At 27.5% G+C, this 18,798-nt stretch overlaps 1 protein-coding gene across 1 annotated transcript in view; it reads right to left on the reverse strand.

Annotated features, from left to right (window-relative positions):
- Positions 1-16,084, reverse strand: part of LOC109074372 (cyclin-dependent kinase 14-like) — a 190,540-nt gene extending 174,456 nt beyond the window's left edge. Inside the window, 2 exon segments of the mRNA XM_042773286.1 lie at positions 10,370-10,401; positions 15,724-16,084. Coding sequence (XP_042629220.1) covers positions 10,370-10,401; positions 15,724-15,817 — 126 coding nt within the window. The 5' untranslated portion in view covers positions 15,818-16,084.
- Positions 16,085-18,798: the final 2,714 nt, after the last annotated feature.

Consider the following 18,798-nt stretch of genomic DNA (forward strand, 5'->3'; position numbering starts at 1 on the left):
TAGACACCAACACACATATTAAACACATTAATGACATCTGCACGAATGCCGACTTCATTCCCGTCAAACGTCGTCAGCGCACGCCTAACGAAAGCAGCTCCGCAGGCCACCGCAATCTGCAGTTTAATATCTACTACACAGCCTCCAGGGGCTATTAAGGAAGGTTAATTAACATACGGATAATACAGCTCATTTTTTAATGAGAGGAAGGGTCTTAACCCACGCTGGCACGGAAAGCTTTCACGAGGACCGGCGGGGATTACTTCATCGTAGCTGCCTCGTAGTTGCAGACATTGATTTAATTCTGTGCATCAGTCAATAAATCAGTTCAAAACTCTGATTCAGTGATTCGTTTGCATTATTTTTCATGCATAAGAATGTTCTAGTAAAATACACATGGGCGAATATTGCTATTTTTATAGATGTATAAAAATTAAATTATTAATTTAAATTAATTAAATATTCTAATTAAAAAAATGCATTTTTATTGATTATTATTATATTGATTAACTTGATTATTTTAATTTTTTTTTCTTACAGTATTTTACTTTTTGCAATAAATAAATATAATACATTTTATTTGAATTCATCTTTTTATTGTATTTTACTTCTTGCAATAAATATATAAATATTAGGATATATATTAAATATCATCAAAAGGCTGAGAAATATTTTATCTGATTATTTTAACTCAATTTTTTTTATTGTATTTTACTTCTTGCAATAAATATATAAATATTAGGATATATATTAAATATCAAAAAAACTCAGAAAAAATAATCTAACTAATTAAACTAAATCTTTTTTATTGTATTTTACTTCTTGCAATAAATATTCAGAATCTCCTTGATTTTTTTTATCTCAGTTTTTCTTACTGTATTTTAATTTTGGCAATACTATAATTTTCCTCCATTATTTTAACTCACTTTTTTACCGTAATTTAACTTCTTGCAATAAATGTATAAATGTTAAGTTTATAAATATTAATTTAGCTCAATTTTTATTTTATGTCGTGCAGTAAACATTCTGAATCTCCCTGATTTTGTTTTAAACTCAATTTTTCAAAATGCAAATATTCTCTCCGACTGAAGTCAAATACATAAATATTTATCTACACATGGAGTAACATCAAAAGGCTGAGAAATATCTTCATATTTTAAATATCTTAAAAATATTCATCATTTTTAGCATCTCCCAGCTCTTCAGGGACATTGTGCCATCAAACCCAGTGCTGAAATAAACAGAACAGTATTAAAACAGGGAAACACATTCCCAATATGCCCTTAAAAGGATGAGAAGTGAACACTGCTGCTGTTTTTCTGCCCTATAAAAGTCACAATGCTCTTTCGGAGGTCTGGATCAGGAGCTGCGGGAGAAACCAGCGGTCAATATCTAACTCTCATGCTGGCAAAGAAAGCGCATCTGAGGTCAGAAGCAGTCGGTGGGAACATCTTGAAGTGATTTTGAGATTGGCTGCAGTATAACGTGACCCTGCGGCGCTCCTGAGAGAATAAAGCTGAACAATAACACATCATTAACACTCACAGACAGTGTTTACACACCGTAAATGCAGCAAAAGAAATGCTTCTGCATCAAATCAAACTTCTAATTAATGAGCGTCTGAGCACAAATGCATGACGACGAACCACAGGGCAGAACAATCACATCAGATCTCGTTTACATCCATACATCTCAAAGACCCCAGAGATCTAGAGATTCACAAGAGATCTCATCAACGTCTGTGCCTCTAAATGAACAATCAGAAGAACCTTAGTCTCAACCGAACACTCAACATGTTCAATTTCGTCCACAGTTTTCCAATGAATAAAGTATCATATTTAACCATTTTCATTTATATGCATCAATAGTGTTGAAACGCAATATTTACCTACAGTACATATTTTTACTGCAACACCTGAAAAATGCAGTGATGAAGCGACTGAATCAAATCTGAGCTCTGAATCAGTTCACTGAAATTCTGATTCATAGAAATGAATCAATCTTTCCAACTCTTATTGGCATGTCCGCTACTGAAGTCAAACTAGAAACTTAATTGCCAAATAAAAAGGGCTTTAAATCAGCGTAATATTTTTTAAATAAATACAGCAACATATATATATATATAGTAAATTAATATTTGATTTATATTTATAGAACACTTGTAACAGAAACTATTCTGACAGTTCGCAGACTAGTATTGATGTTTTTGTTAATATTTAGATTTTATTTTATTTTTTATATTTTATTTTTAAAATTTAGTTTTTATATTTTCAGTTTTCTCTTCAAATTTTAGATAAAGTATTAGTAATTTGTTGCATTTCTGTCATTTTTAATATATTTTTTCACACACACACACACACACACACACACATATATATATATATATAGTTTTTATAATTTATTCATTTTAGTTATTTTAATAATAAATAAAATACGAAAAATGGCTACTACTGAAATGTTTTATTTTCTGTTTTCACTTTACATTTCCGCTAAAGCATTAGTAATTTTGTTGTGTTTGTCATATTTAATTGCTTTTTAGATATTTCTGTATAGTTTTTATAATTTGTTCATCAGTTTTAGTTTATTTATTTAAAGTTATTTTAGTAATTGAAATTAAAATAAACGAAAATTAGAAATGTTGCCTTGGCAACTACTGAAATAAAATGTTTTTTTTTTTTTTTTTACTTTTTTCAGTAATAAAAAAAGTTTTATTTTTATATTTTCTGATTTATTTATTATTTTGTCATTTTTGATAGTTTTTGTTTTATATATAAAATGTATATTATATATATATATTAGTAAATAACTTATTTATTATTATTATTATTATTATTATTATTATTATCAGCAGGATTCATATTAATCAGTTAAAAGAATACATGTTAAATATAATGAATTTCCTTGATTTAATAGCTCCAAGAAAAAAAAGCATTGATATTAAAATTCTGATCAGTACTGATAAGGTAATAATTATTTTCATATTTACATTTTCTGATAAAAAAAAGGTCAAATATTTAAATTTGTCTAATAAAAAAATAACAACTCTCTATAAAAAACAATGTGAATTTACAAATTGCAATGTTTTTACAATGGATATTCATGCACGATATTAAAATTCTAGTCAATACCGATAAGCCAATAATTATTTTCATATTGTAATATTCCAATAACCAATGCATGTCAGATATTAAAATGACTTTAATTTAAAATTAATTTTGTCTAAATAAATTTAAAAATTAAAGCAAAAAAAAAAAAAACTAATTGTAGCATTCATTTTAAATGCTACAGTTGAATTTATTAATCACGACATAAAAAATTTAATACACTGTATTAAAATCCTGGTCTAAATAGATAAGCCAGTAATTTTTATTTTTTTTTAAAATTAAAAATTAACGTTTTGTCTAATTAAATAAAGCACACAAAAAAAAAAAAAAAAAAAAAAAAAAAAAAAAAAAAATCAATAATTCCAGGATGCAACAACTGAATTCACAAAATGAATTATTTTTTTAAATATATTAATAAATAATATATAATAATAATAATAACAATAATAATAATTATAAAATATAATAATAATATATAATTTAATTATAAAAAATTTATGATAACCAATAAAAGTCATATATTAAAAAGTTAATAAATAAATGCATTTAAAAATATCTAATATCAACAGATATAGGAATAAGAATAAGAATATCCTTACAAACAGCATATGGGTCATGCATATGAAGCAAATCTGGTAAACGAAGGACAAACCAGTAAATATCAATGCACTTAACGTTTGACGTTTGCTCAGCAGAAAATGTTAGGAGCAGATTTATGACGCAAACTATCAGGCCAAAATTTCACTGTGTTCCTTGGAAGGAAAGCCTGTCATCTGTCTGGCAGTTCCTGAAAAACTCTGATCCAGATCGAGCCGGGACGGTTTGTGTGTTTGGCTGGATGGGTTCGCCCCATGCACACTCCATCCCGAAGCGTAACTGGCAAGCATCTGGACGGATGGAAGACGGCCAAGAGCTACAAACCCAAGCAAACAAATGACGGATGAGGGGCGAGCGGCGATATGACAATCTCATCACGTTTACTCAGCGTTTCACACTTCATTATGAGCTAATGAAGGAAGAAGAAAACACATGAGAGTCCATTAAAACTGTCATTTAGTCTCTGGAATGAGGAAGACGTCTCTAGCTAGCGCTGGATATCAGCCCAGCGTTTCATTTTGTTCATTGATTTTCATTCCAGTGCATCCCTAATACAGATGTTTAGGCATAAATTTAAGATTTATATATATATATATTAATTGCATATCAAATTGGCATCCAGTTGGATTGCACAGCTGGAACATGAAATAATAAACTTAATATGATGCATATTTGTCAATCATACATAAATGAAACGGGTAAGATTTCTTAATAGTAACATTTTATATGCAATTCTTAAATTCAGGCCTCTGTATAATTTTTGCATGTGCTCTTTCAAGCCAAAAAAGTAACATGCACTTTTAACGTCGTCACAGATTCTGACCCACTTACTTTATGTTAAGGATTCATTTGCGAATAGCAGTGGATTATGAGACTTGTATCAGATTATATTCATCATCAAAGACGAGGAGACGTCAAGATGAGGTTGAAAATGAAAGAGGAAAAATACACGATTTATGGTGACAACAACGAGCCCGTTCCACAAATAACCGGGGAGCCTTTAACGTGATGAAAGACCATATTTATTAAATTAATTCCATTACGATTTCCTTAGAACGTGCCAGACTCCAGTTCAGCCCAGAATAAATAAAGAACTTCTTGCACACAGAGAAAAGACAGGAGCAGACGAGAGACTGCGATTTATGATTAGAAAATTACGATTACAAAATTACGATAAACTCCTTTACGACTCCATTCCAGTCAATAAAACACAATGATATAATAAACAATAAATAACAAAAAAAAAAATTCACAAAACAATAATAAATAAATAACCTCCATTATATAAATAATAGAACCGGGAAAAAGCATCTGATAAAGGCATAAGTAAATGAAAATGTTATTCTAATAATTTATTTTGATAGGTACAGCTTAAAATGCATTATTATATCCACTCCAATCCAGGGCTAATGATTAATAATTATAACATATATGTATATTTAATTATATAATATTTAATATTGTTATATATATATATATATATAAATTATATGTGTGTGTGTAATGCAATCCAATATTTAATATTTATAAGTGTGTGGGGTAATATTTAATCCATATTAGTAATATTTTTATATATATTTTTTATAATTTTTAAAAAATATTTTTATATAATTTCTTATACAAAATTTTATATATACACACAAACATATACATATAATTTAATATTTCTAAATAATATTTTACATTTTGTCTCCATTAATTTATTATACTATATTATATATATATATATATAATATTATATATATATATATATATATATATACACACATACATATAATTTAATATTTATAAATATTATTTTCAACTTTCATAAATTTATTATACTATATTTTATATATACATATATATATATACACACACACACATGCATGTATACTATATATATAATATTAATTATTAAAAAAAAATATTCAATAAAAAAATATACATATATACATATATACACATAAATAATTGTTTTTAATTATATTAGAGATTTTTTTAACATATTAGAGACATAAATAATTGTTTATTAATATATATATAGAGATTTTATAAATAACACACTCATATTATATATATATATTATTATGTAATATTACTGGATATAAATAACACATGCATAAGCGTTATTCTTCTGTGCTTTCACCATTTTAAATATCCCTTCTTGTGTTACAGGCACTTCTCATGTTATTGCCTCCTCAAGATGAACTGCTTCTTGTATTCTTCATTTGTAACATGCTTTGGATAAAAGCGTCTGCTACATCAGAAAATGTAAATTTGAATGTAAAGAGTGCATTTCTTCTCAATAATCCAGGCATCAAAGTGCGTCTCCTTTCTCTCCACACACACAATGAGAAGCATTTCAGCTCTCACAATAAATACATTCTCAGCGCAGCCCCGGATCCCTCAGGGCTTCACACCCAGCATTCCTTCAGCTGTGAGCCGGAGCGTTGTTTAAGATTCATAAGACTCTCGTCTCGGCGCGGCCTCCATCACCATTAGCAGTCAGTGAATCCAGCCGCGCCAGCGGAGGAGCAGAAATTAGCCGAATCTGTGCTTCATCAGCTCAAAGAGAAGATCCCGCCTGCAGCATCAGCAACAGCTTAAACTAGAGCTGCACGAGTCGTCGAAATCAAACCGAAATCCTGATATGGCTTGACTGCAACTGCTAATATAATAATACTATAAAATCTCTTTTTTTAAGAACCTCACAGTAAATGATCCACATGCACTTCTTTAAGGGTCCCTACATCACACTGTTATTACCGAGCGGTGCAATATATTCTACAGTTCATATCAACCCCCACATCACAAACATATTAATGAGCGGCAATATATTAAGGGTCCAAACTTTCATCATTTATTTATCTATTTGGTGCGGTGTATCATTTCTATCTTTTAATAACTTTTGTTATTTTTGTCCACAAGGGAGTTGCATTTTGTCCTTGGCTGTGGTGTACAATGACAATAATATTGATTGCCATGTAACATAATAATAATAATAATAATAATAGTGATGATTACTATTATTAATTTATTATTTTTTTAATTTTACTATTGCCATGTAACATAATAATAATAATAATAATAATAGTGATGATTACTATTATTAATTTATTATTTTTACTTTGAAATATTACAGTATTAATTTCTTATTTTGTTTTTTTAGTCATTTTTATATTTATTTATAACAATAATTATTATAATCATATTTATTAATAATGTATGTATTGTTATTATTATTAATAATTATAACAAAATAAAACAACAACATCAACATGATAATTATTCTTTTTCTTAAATAGTTTTACAGTGAAATTACAATAGTAACATTTCTCATTTTGTTTACATTTTTACATTTTTATTTATTATTAATAATAATATACACCAAATCAACTAACAAAAACTATTATCAAAATCTACTTACAATAATTATTATTATTATTAATTAACCACAAAAATTAATAATATTAATTAATCCACAAAAAATAATCAATTAATTAATTTTGCCCAAATTGTTAAAAACAAAAACTCACAGCAAACCTTTTTTATATATATTTTAAATAAAACTCAAAAAAAAAATAAAAAAAAAAAAGCAACTCAAACTAAAACAAAACCTAAAAACAAAAACTAATTCAAAATATTTATAAAAACTATAATAGTATTAAAATAACACTGCGCTATAAAAATATTTTTTTTTAATATTTTTTTTTTGTTGTTCAGTAGTCACTCATTAGATTTTTTTTAAATAATTAAAATCATCAAAAAAAAATGCAATGCAGCAAATATTACCACAATGCATTAACACTTAATATTTTAATAATGTTATATTGCAGTCATTAGACATTTAAAAAAATAATAAAAAATAGTCTTTATGCAAAATAAGTTTTGCTGTGAAATATGAGCTATGATTCACAGATGAATGTAAGGACCGTGTGTCTGTGTGAGTCAGTCACAGCAAACACTGCAGAGCAACTTCCTGTTGAGTCATGAACTTCAGCGCTCTTTTTGTTAACTTTCTTCGATAATTTTTTTAATATTTGAATATCTGCATAAAATATGCATTAAATATCTTCACTGTATTTGCATAATTTGACAAATCTTAACTGAAAAAGCTATAAAATATTCTATATTTGCAAATTATATTTAAAAGATAATTTTCTTATATTTCCTTTATTTTTATTATATTTTTGGATCAGGGAAAAGATTAAATAAAATTGACATACAAAATGCATTTTAAAAAATAGCACTTATATAAATGCATGTTATTACACTGAAAAAATATGTTGAAACAATTTTCATAATTATCAAAAATTATTATCATTATTAATTATTTTTTATTTTAATTTTTAAGTATGGAGCAATATTGGATATATATTTTTGCATGTTCATTTCCTCTTATTTATTTCTTTAGTTATTTATTTTAATTTAATTTAACTAGACTAAACTGATTTTTTTTTTTTTTAATCAGACAAAATTAATCAGAAAATGTAAATATAAAAATAAATTAATATTTTTTTTTATTTAAACATGAAATTAAGTTTTTGATTTAAACATGCAATTTTGAAGTAGAAAGACTCAAATAGTATTTTCTTGTAAAACATACTACTTAAAAAAAAAATCTAAACATAAACAAAAGAGGATGTAGTTGAAAAGCCAAAATCTGAGAAACCAGCAGAAAAACTGTCATCTAGTTATTCATGACACACACACACACACACACTAGTTTCAGGGAGGTCAAATACTTTCTGCTTTCTCAGAGGCGCACTTCATGGCCAACAGGAAACGGTTCCTTTCCTTCTCAGATTCTTCACATGTTTCTCCAGCGGCGGCAGCCATTTATAGCCAACGGACCGAACCGCTTCCCATGAAGAGAACGCTTCTGAACGCCACAGATCTCATCATCATCTCAACAACTGCATGCAGACATCAACTGCACGGACAAACAAGCTAAAAATAGTCACCATTAATGGATACTGCCAAGAAATGATTCCAAGAAACACTGCTGCAGCATTTCGCAAAGCAAAAATAAAACGTACTAAATAAAAAAAGAGAAAGAGCTCAGGGTCATATAAAGATCACCTCACGCGTTACCGATGCTCACATCCTTCTGGAGCTCAAGCGTCGGTACTCTGACTTCCTGCAGCAGTGACAGGGTTAACTCTGAGTCTGAGGTTCATCAGAATATACACATATACATGTTTGTTATCAGTAATGTTGGACGGTATGACAATACACAGACGAAGAGAATCAAGAGATTTTGTTCAGTGATGCACCTAAATTATTTTTACTGAAACACTGAAACAGATATTATTTAATATTCAGTTAATAACATCACATTTATTGAACAAATCAAATAAGTTGCATATAAACATTTAAAATGCACATGAGGCATTTTTATATCACTGTTTTAATTTCTTTCCACAGAAATATAACATTTAATTGTTAGAATTTAATTATAAATTTGACAGAACTGAGAAAATGCAACAAAATTAACAATAAAAACAAACAACAAACTTAATTAATAAAATAAAAAAAAAACTTAAAAAAAAGGAGAAAAAAATAAATAAATATAAATATTAAATAAAAATGAGTAATCTATATAAAATATACACATATATATTTTTTTTTTTTCTCTCTCCTTTTTTCAAAATAATAATTTAATAATGAATAAATTGAATTAAAATTACATTTAAAATTACATAAGAAATTTATGTATATATATATATATATAATATATATATATATATATATATATATATATATATATATATATATATATATATATATATAAAACACATTTTATTTATTATATTAAATAAAATGTGTAATATATATATATTTTTTTATATTTTATTGTATTTTTATTTATTTATTTTTTTTTCTCATTTTTTCAAAATAATTAATTTAATAATTTAATTAAAATTTAATTAAAATTACATTTAAAATTTATATTAAAATTATATATTTAAAATATATAATTTTAATATTAATTTCTTATGTAATTTTAAATGCAATAATATATATTATGTATATTTTATTAGATTTTTTAACACACACACTCACACATATATATATATATATATATATATATATTTTTTTTTTTTATTATTATTATTACACAAATTTAATATATATAATATTAAATTTAAAAAAATAGTAGTTTTGAATGTTTAACAGCATGCACTAAATCCAAGCTTCGATGACTGAATACACAATGATTTTGCTTTTGATTATATTTTTAAGAAATTTGGTTTTATAGTTTGTCTTCTCAGAACACGGCAAAACTGCATAAAGATATTTCAAATGTCCTTAAAATGTTACTCTGGGAATAAATGATCAATAAGCACTGAGTAACGGCTGTAAGAGAGTAAAAAGGGTGAGGTTTCGTCTTCCTGCCGAGCGTTTGTGTGTCACTCGAGGCCTGTTTCCAGAGCGAGCGGAACTGAAAGACGCAACGGAGAACAATGAAGCATCTCTCCGATGATCACAGCTGACACTTCAACCCCAGAGACCCACACATCCCAGCATGCACTGCTCCTGTGACAGTCAGAGCGCTGGGAAATCCATTAAACCACAGACAGCACACGACCGCAGCAAACACGGCCGAGGCTTCTCAATAACGGCTCACGAGGGTTATATCAACACTCGATCATGAAAGTGAAAGCGTCCACAGTGTCTCTCACCTCGTCAAAGCCGCTGTCTTCTTTCTTGAAGGCTAGGGGAGAGAAAGAGAAGGAATATCAGACATTTTAATGACTATTGAACAGAGAATAAAAGAATAAAATCAGCATAAAAGTGGCTCTTTAATGCATTCTGCACATGCAAATGAAAAACCAATAAGGCTGTAATAAGCTGAAATATTTTTCCATCCACAACCACAGGAATATTCTTACATTTAACCCCAAAATCAAATGGAAGAAATTAGAAATTATATTATTCATGAAATCAAAATGAATGTTGTTATTTTTACAATTACGTTTTAATTTTTTTAATATTAAATATTTAAAAATATTTATTTTGTTAGTAATTACATATTAACATATTACATATTAATAATAATAATAATATAAAAATAAATTGTATATATTTGTAGAAAATATAGACTTTTATATAAAATATTTTATAAAAAATATATTTGTAGAAAATATAGACTTTTATATAAAATATTTTATAAAAATACATACAAATATTTTATCATTTTATAATATATTTTATTATTTTATAATATGATATGATATTGTATTTTTGTTATGTATTGTATTTTTGTATATATACAAAAATATATATATATTTTTGAAAAATAATAATAATACAATATATACAATATAATATAAAATCAAAAAATACAATATTATATAAAAAAATATATAATTAAAAATAAAAATAATAAATATTAAAAATAAAAAAATATTATTTAAAAAAAAAAAAAAATAAAAAATAAAAAAAAAAAATATTAAAAACTAATACAAGTTTTAAATTTCATGAATTATAGACCATCTGAACTGTAAGGTAAGCAGTAAGGTATTTATGCAGTACATCATAGACTTCACTTTATGAAAAAACATACAATTTCTTTGAATTTCGGAGTGAAATGTGGCCTTGATGTTTATGAGCTCTTATCAGATAATGAAGTGGTTTACTCATCTCCCACAAAGCCTTGAAACCACAGACAAATGGTTTGGTCTATTGAACGATGAACATTTAACCTGATCCTCTCTCACAGCAAACATCGACCTTCATTTGATGAAGAAAACAGAAACTGGACGTGTTCTGGATGCAGTGACCACTGGGAGCAGATCATTGATTGTTGGTAATAAAGCTTTGCTCTCTGTATGTAAATACTGCATGACATCCATTTAATTATCTCAAAAAATATCACTAAAGATCCCCAACCCACATGACCAAAATTAAAGATTGATCCACAGTCAATAAACCAACTTATTCTCAAATAAACTACCCATATTAGATCCAAACTGAAATGTGAAATGAAATATATGCACTGCTTTCACAAACACACACAGAGAGATAGAGATTGCGTATATTTATCCTTACTATTGGTTGTTATATTATATCTAATATTATGGTTATTCTATTCTATTCTATTTAATATTTTAATATTCAATTTGTATTATTTATTTTTTCATATATAATACAAATTGAATATATATAGTAAACATTATGATTTTTTCATATATAATACAAATTGAATATATATAGTAAACATTATGATATTAAATATTTTATTATATTATAAAATATATATATATTAAAAATACATTTTAAAATGTTTATTTATATATTCATATATATATATATATATATATATATATATATATATATATTTATTTTTTTTTTTTTTTTTTTTTTTTTTTTTTTTTTTTGACATGCTGTTGGTTACAACAGAAAAAGAATTTGTTATCTAAAGTCTATGGGGCACTATTAAAAATTATATCATTAATTATTTTTTATATATTATTAAATATATAATAATATAATATATTTATATATATATATATATATATATATATATATATATATATAAAATTTATATATACAAATTATAAAATTTATAACTGTACAAAAATACATTGTGAAAATCAACATTACGCATAAAAACACTGTCAATAAAACTCAACTCAATCCAGAACTCTCCTTGAAAACATAATAATCTCCTTCATTTGGCTGCTTAATAAACCCCTCTCATAGTTTAACTGAAGCACAGTCGTGTTAACGAGTGTTAAACGAGCGCCGCTGCAGAGCATCTTTCATGCTCCTCGCAATATGATTTATTCATGTCACTGTTGCTGTTTTAACGACGGAAAACTGAGACCGAAACGGCAGAAATATTACAGATTTTACTTCATTCACTTCACTTCTGATTTAATTATAAGACACCTGTGTGACATTCTGCGCAACTTCAGCATCAAATCAACCAAACCCACTTAAACACAAAAAAAACCACAACATGAGCTCAAAATCTCCATCCCACACATTCAGAAGAAGAGCTTTCTGTAGCGTCTAAAAACATCATCATGCAACTTCAAACACACAGAGACGCCGAGAACAAACACACAGAGATATGAGGAGACAACACAACGGAACTAGTGCACTGCACTGCTGAATGACACCTACATAGACAGCATCTTTAAAAGTGAGTCATTTGGAACGGTCTACATGAATAAATAAATGAATAAATGAGACTCGACTCATAATCCATTTAGATATGCTGATGACATGCATAAAAACACTTCAAACAAAAAAATACAAAAAAACACTACCAATTAAACAGTACCAGGTGAAAACAAATGTAAAAAATTATATTTTGCAATAAAATTTAAGCCAGATTTTATATAAAAACAATTATCACTATAAAACATTTTTAAAATATTTAACATATAATATATAAAAATGTTTTAAACTAAAATTTACAAGAAATATTTTTATAATATAATAATAATTTATCCGATTTTTATAATGTAATTTGTAAAAAATAGTTGATCTTTATGATATTTAATATTTTCATTTATAAGATTTTTTTTTTTACAATATTTTTACAATAATTTTTAAAGTAACACACACATATATATTATATATATATATATATAGATATATATATATATATATATATATATATATATAAATATTCTATACATATTAAAATATTTATATATAGCTAAAAACTTTTATAAACAGTTAAAAATTACATGCATAATATATAATATTTTTTGTTATATTTTTCTAGAATATATAAGAATATAACATTTATATACTAAAAATAAAAATAAAATATTTACTATTTTAACAAAATAAAAAAATATAATCAAATGTGTGTGTGTGTATACTGTATGCAATAAAATATTTAATATTTTTATATGTAATATATAAAAATGTTTTAAAAACAAATGAACCATAGATTATTTAAACTACATCATAGGCTTCACTTAATGAAAAAAAATATATATTTTGATTTGTGACCATTTAAATATGATGATTAATATGACGTGATACTCTTACATGCATATTAACACTGTGCACAAGTACTGCATAAAATAGTACTTTTTTAATAAGATTGAAGTATTTTTATTAATACTTTAAGGCACAGAAGTACAAATAAGTTCATTCAAATCTTGTATATATTTTGCTGCAGTGAATTCTGGCATTGTCTTCTGTCTGCATGATGCACAAAAGGTGTCTTCGCAGGCAGCATAATTAACTAGGTTTTGGAACGGAGCCCGCATGAATTACTCGTGTGCAGAGACACAATCACCAGGGCATCTCTGCTGCTTTAACAGAACGGATGAGCGCAGATCAAGTGAGAGATGTGTGACGGGTGAAGTCAGCGACTTTAGGATAGAAAGGCCCTTAGGCAGCATCTTTAAGCGCCGCTGCAACAGAAGAGCCTTTATGACACTGACTGAAGACAGTTCAGTTCCCTAACAAGTGCTCAACGCTCTCTCCTTAAGAGGCGACATGCAATAAGCCACAAAACTGTGTTGAAGCACTGCTCAAATCATTTGAGCTCATACTGAAATATGAGACTTTTCCGAGGAGAAACATCTGATGACAGAAGACTAAAACTCAAATATCTCAAAAAACATTTAATTATGAGTTTGTTGCATCGTTGCTTTTCCAAGTTAACTGGAACATTTTAGCTTGATGATAAGAAAAGATGTTGCATTATGGTTGGGGTCTAAAAGAAATGCAATGCACGTGGTTTTGTTACACACTGCAGAAGCACATGCCACTGATCTGTTTGGATTTGTTGAACTGCATTTTCATACAGAGGCAGCATTATGATGTTGGATAACCATCAAATATTAGCAGGCTTTATTACAAACCAAAAGCCTCAATCATATCTGTCAAAGAGGCTGATGAAACCTGATAAATATTCATTATTATTTTTCATATGTGTGTGTGTGTGTGTGTGTATATATATATATATATATGTATATATATATATATATATATATATATATATTTAATATATATATATATATATATATATATTTATCTTTTTAACTTTTAATTTGATAAAACTCTTTACATAATTAAAAATAAAATATTTAAATAAAATATAATATAATAAATAATAAATAATGAAAAAAATTATAAATATGATTACAGTACATCTATATATTATATACACACACACACACATATAATGATTTATAAAAAACATTTTATAAAATAAAAACAATTATATATATAGATATATTTTTACAATTTATTTTTTAATTTTACAAAAATCTTTAAAAATTAAAAAATCTAAATATTTTAAAAACAACAACATATATATTAATTAAAATGATTAATAACAAAAACATATATATATATTTAACAGTATAATCTATATATTTTATATATTTATCTTATATATATATTAATTACAGCATATCTATATATTTTATATATATATACATATTTATAATTATTCATAAAAATTTATAAAATTTTTTATAAATAAATATATATATATATACATATTTATAATGATTCATAAAAAGTAATAAAATGTTTTATGAAGTATAAAATTAATTATATTATATTAAATAAAATGTATATTTTTTACATTTTTATTTTATATATTATAAAAATCAATACATATTAAAAAATAAAATCTTTTAAATAGTATAATAAAAAAATATTTTAAAATATAAATATAATTGCAGTACATCACAGGTTTCACTTTATGAAAAAAAAAAAATTCATTTTGATTTGGGGGTGAAATGCGACCCGCATGTTTCTGAGATGCATAAAGCACTTCAGCATCTTCAGCATCTTCCACAAACCCTTAAAACCACAGAAGAAGAAATAAAATCTACTGAAAGGTAGACAACAAACAGCTTTTGATGAAACCTGATAAACATATTAAAGAACTCCGAAGAGAAATCAAGCGCGCTGATCACCTCACCTAAGATACCGATGCGGAAGAATTCTACACAATTCTATTCTGTATTCTATTCCGGGCTGGTCTGTGAGGAGCTCAACAATCACAATCACACTTTGAAGTTTTAGTCTCGTGTTTGTGGACACTCACCGATGCGACTGAAGCTCTCCGACAGAGTTCTTCTTAATTTCTTCATTTTCCCGATTTTCTCGGCCGGCTGAGCCGCTGGCATTAAATCACACATGTCCGAATAGAAGCTGAGGGAGTTTGGAATCAGAGTCGTGTGGAAAAACACTGTCCTTCTGTATTAAACACACATTCCGAAGACTAATCACTACATATCTGAAGAACGAGCAGTAATCCGTGCTGATGTGAGGAGGGAAACTTCAGGAGAGCGTGTCTAAGCGCCGCGGTTTCTTCTGGAAAAGCTGGATGTCATTTCTTTGGGATTCTCCTCTTGCTCGGCGAGACTGCGAATAAAACAGCGAGCTAGCCCCGCCCCCGCGATGCAACCATTGGCCGTGAAATGGACGTCGCGTCTTTTATTGGCTGACGCAGCTGTCCGTCATCTGTAGAGCACCGCCTCGCCTTATAATAAAAGCCAGGCGTCCTCTGGACATTTGTACAGTTTTTAAATGGCTTTTTAAAGACCCAAATATTCCGTGCATGACTTCATTAATAATTCATACAGGAAAACTAAAAAAAAAAAAAAAAAAAACTAACCACTACATGTAAAAAAAAAAATATATATATATACACACAAAAAAAAACAAACAAATATTAGATTATTATTAATACACAAAACCAACTACACACACACATTATATAATTGTATTTATTCATTAAATCAATGCATTATTAAATAAATGCATTCATTATTAGATTATTAGTATTAGACATTTCTTGCTGGATGAAGGACCATCAGCTTCAACTCAACCTTGTCGAGACAGAACTGCTTGTGGTTCCAGCAAACCCATCGTTTCATCACAATTTCACCATCCACATCAACCATAACTCCTTCAAAAAAAGAAGATCAGCCAGAAACCTTGGAAGTTATGATTGATGATCAGCTAACTTTCTCAGAACCACATTGTTAAAACTGTCTACGGTCCTGCAGATTTGCTTTATTCAACATCAAGAAGATCAGGCCCTTTTAAATCTTTCAGAACATGCTGCACAACTCCTTGTTCAAGCTCTTGTTCTGTCCAGGCTGGACTACTGCAACACTCTCTTGGCAGGTCTTCAGCCAGTTCTATCAAACCTTTAACCTTTACAATTAATCCAGAACGCGGCAGCACTGATACATTTTTAATAAGCCAAAAATAATGCATGTTTATCAATTTGCACTGGCTACCAATAGCTGCTCGCATAAAATTCAAGGCATTAATGTTTTTCTACAAAAACCAGCACTGGCTCTGACACAGAAAAAGTAAATTCATTACTTCAGACTTATGTGCCTCTAGAAGCTTGTATTCTGCAAGTGAACGTCTCTTGATTGTTCATCCCAAAGAGACACAGAATCACTTTTACGGACTTTTATATTAAATGTTCCCTCCTGGTGGAATGACCTGCTCAACTCAATCCCAGCAGATGAGTCCTTACCATCTTCAAGAATCGGCTAAAAACACATCTCTTCCATCTTCATTTGACCCTCTAACTCTAGCACTGTCTATTCTAATTCTATTCTTTACAAAATAAAAAAAACACTTGTCCCTTTTAGACTTGCAATCATTTACTAACTGCTTGTTTTCTTTAAAAAAATCTATTCTATCTGTTTTCTTTTTATTTATCATATAATTTTTTTAAAAACTTGCTACAGCTCTTGTATATCATTGCTCTTTTGTTAGTGTTTGATTGTTTTTATTGTCCTCATTTGTAAGTTGCTTTGGATAAAAGCGTCTACTAAATGACTAAATGTAATGTAAATGTAATTATTCATAAAAAAGTGTGTATATTTTTTGTTATATATATATATATATATATATATATTTCACATTATATATTTTTTATTATTTTTATTTTTCATATTATATAATATTTTTATGACTTGCTCTTATTAAGCCTCTACTGTATTTATGATGTATGTATGCACTTGTGCTGTTGAATTTTATAACGCTGGCATTATCTGTTTGTCTTTTGTTACTCATTTTGGTATTTTTTATCATTTTGCTTGCTGTAAGGTGACCTTGCGTGTTTAGAAAGGAGTCATTAAATAAAATGCATTTATTTATTCATTAAATAAATATATTCACTATTCATTAAATATTTGTAATGACTAAAAATGTGTGTGTGTTTCATTTGATTTCATCCAATACATACAGTACTGCCATGTTTTTACAGTTTGTTTACATTTTTACAGTTTTTCAATTTCTTTTTAAAGATTAAAATATTCTGTACATTACATAATTCATACAGAAAAATAAGAAAAAAGCATATGATACACCTGATATCATCACTGTACCATAGTACCACCATGGAAATAATAAAATAATAAATATAAAATGAAGTAAATAAATATAAATAAACCCTTTATGGGCTAATTTACTTACATACAGAAAAATTGTCATGATAATGCAAAAAATATATATATATATATGTTTATTTGATGATTAATTATTTCAATGGTCCTTACCTAGGCTTCAGTTTCTTTATGCCAAATAAAATTTTTTCAAGTGAACTTCCATAATCTGACGTATTTGCATGAATTTCATGCATGAGAAATTGATTTGATGGCGGATGAAAAACAAGAGATTTATGATTCTCCTGTATCATTTCCCTTGGAATAACGTGCACTGATGAATTATGCAGAAACACATATAAAGAAAGTAAATAGTGTCAGTGTTGATTTCATGCTCACTTAAATCTTGCATGCGACTGCTGCGCTCGTCTCGTTCCGTTCAGCATCTTTAACATGCAGCGGATGCATCTCCAGCAAATTCACACGGATCTGCCCAAACATTCACATTTCTTGATTTCTTGCCTTTGCAATCTAACGCACAAATGTCACTGTTATTCTAATTATGGCAAAGAATTAACATGCTTGTCTGTTTTAAACGCTGCTTACGTCTGAACCGTAGAACAGGTGTCATGAAATAAGATGCCAAATCACCTGGAGAGGAACGATTTTCTACTCTGTGTTTAAACGAATTGAGTTATTAAATGCACTTTATAAAAAAATCATGCATTCATGTTGCAGCTGGTGGTGTAGTATGAAAAGGAGGAGCA

This window comes from Cyprinus carpio, chromosome A16 (genome assembly GCF_018340385.1).
Source record: "Cyprinus carpio isolate SPL01 chromosome A16, ASM1834038v1, whole genome shotgun sequence".
In the NCBI taxonomy this organism is placed as follows: Eukaryota; Metazoa; Chordata; class Actinopteri; order Cypriniformes; family Cyprinidae; genus Cyprinus; species Cyprinus carpio.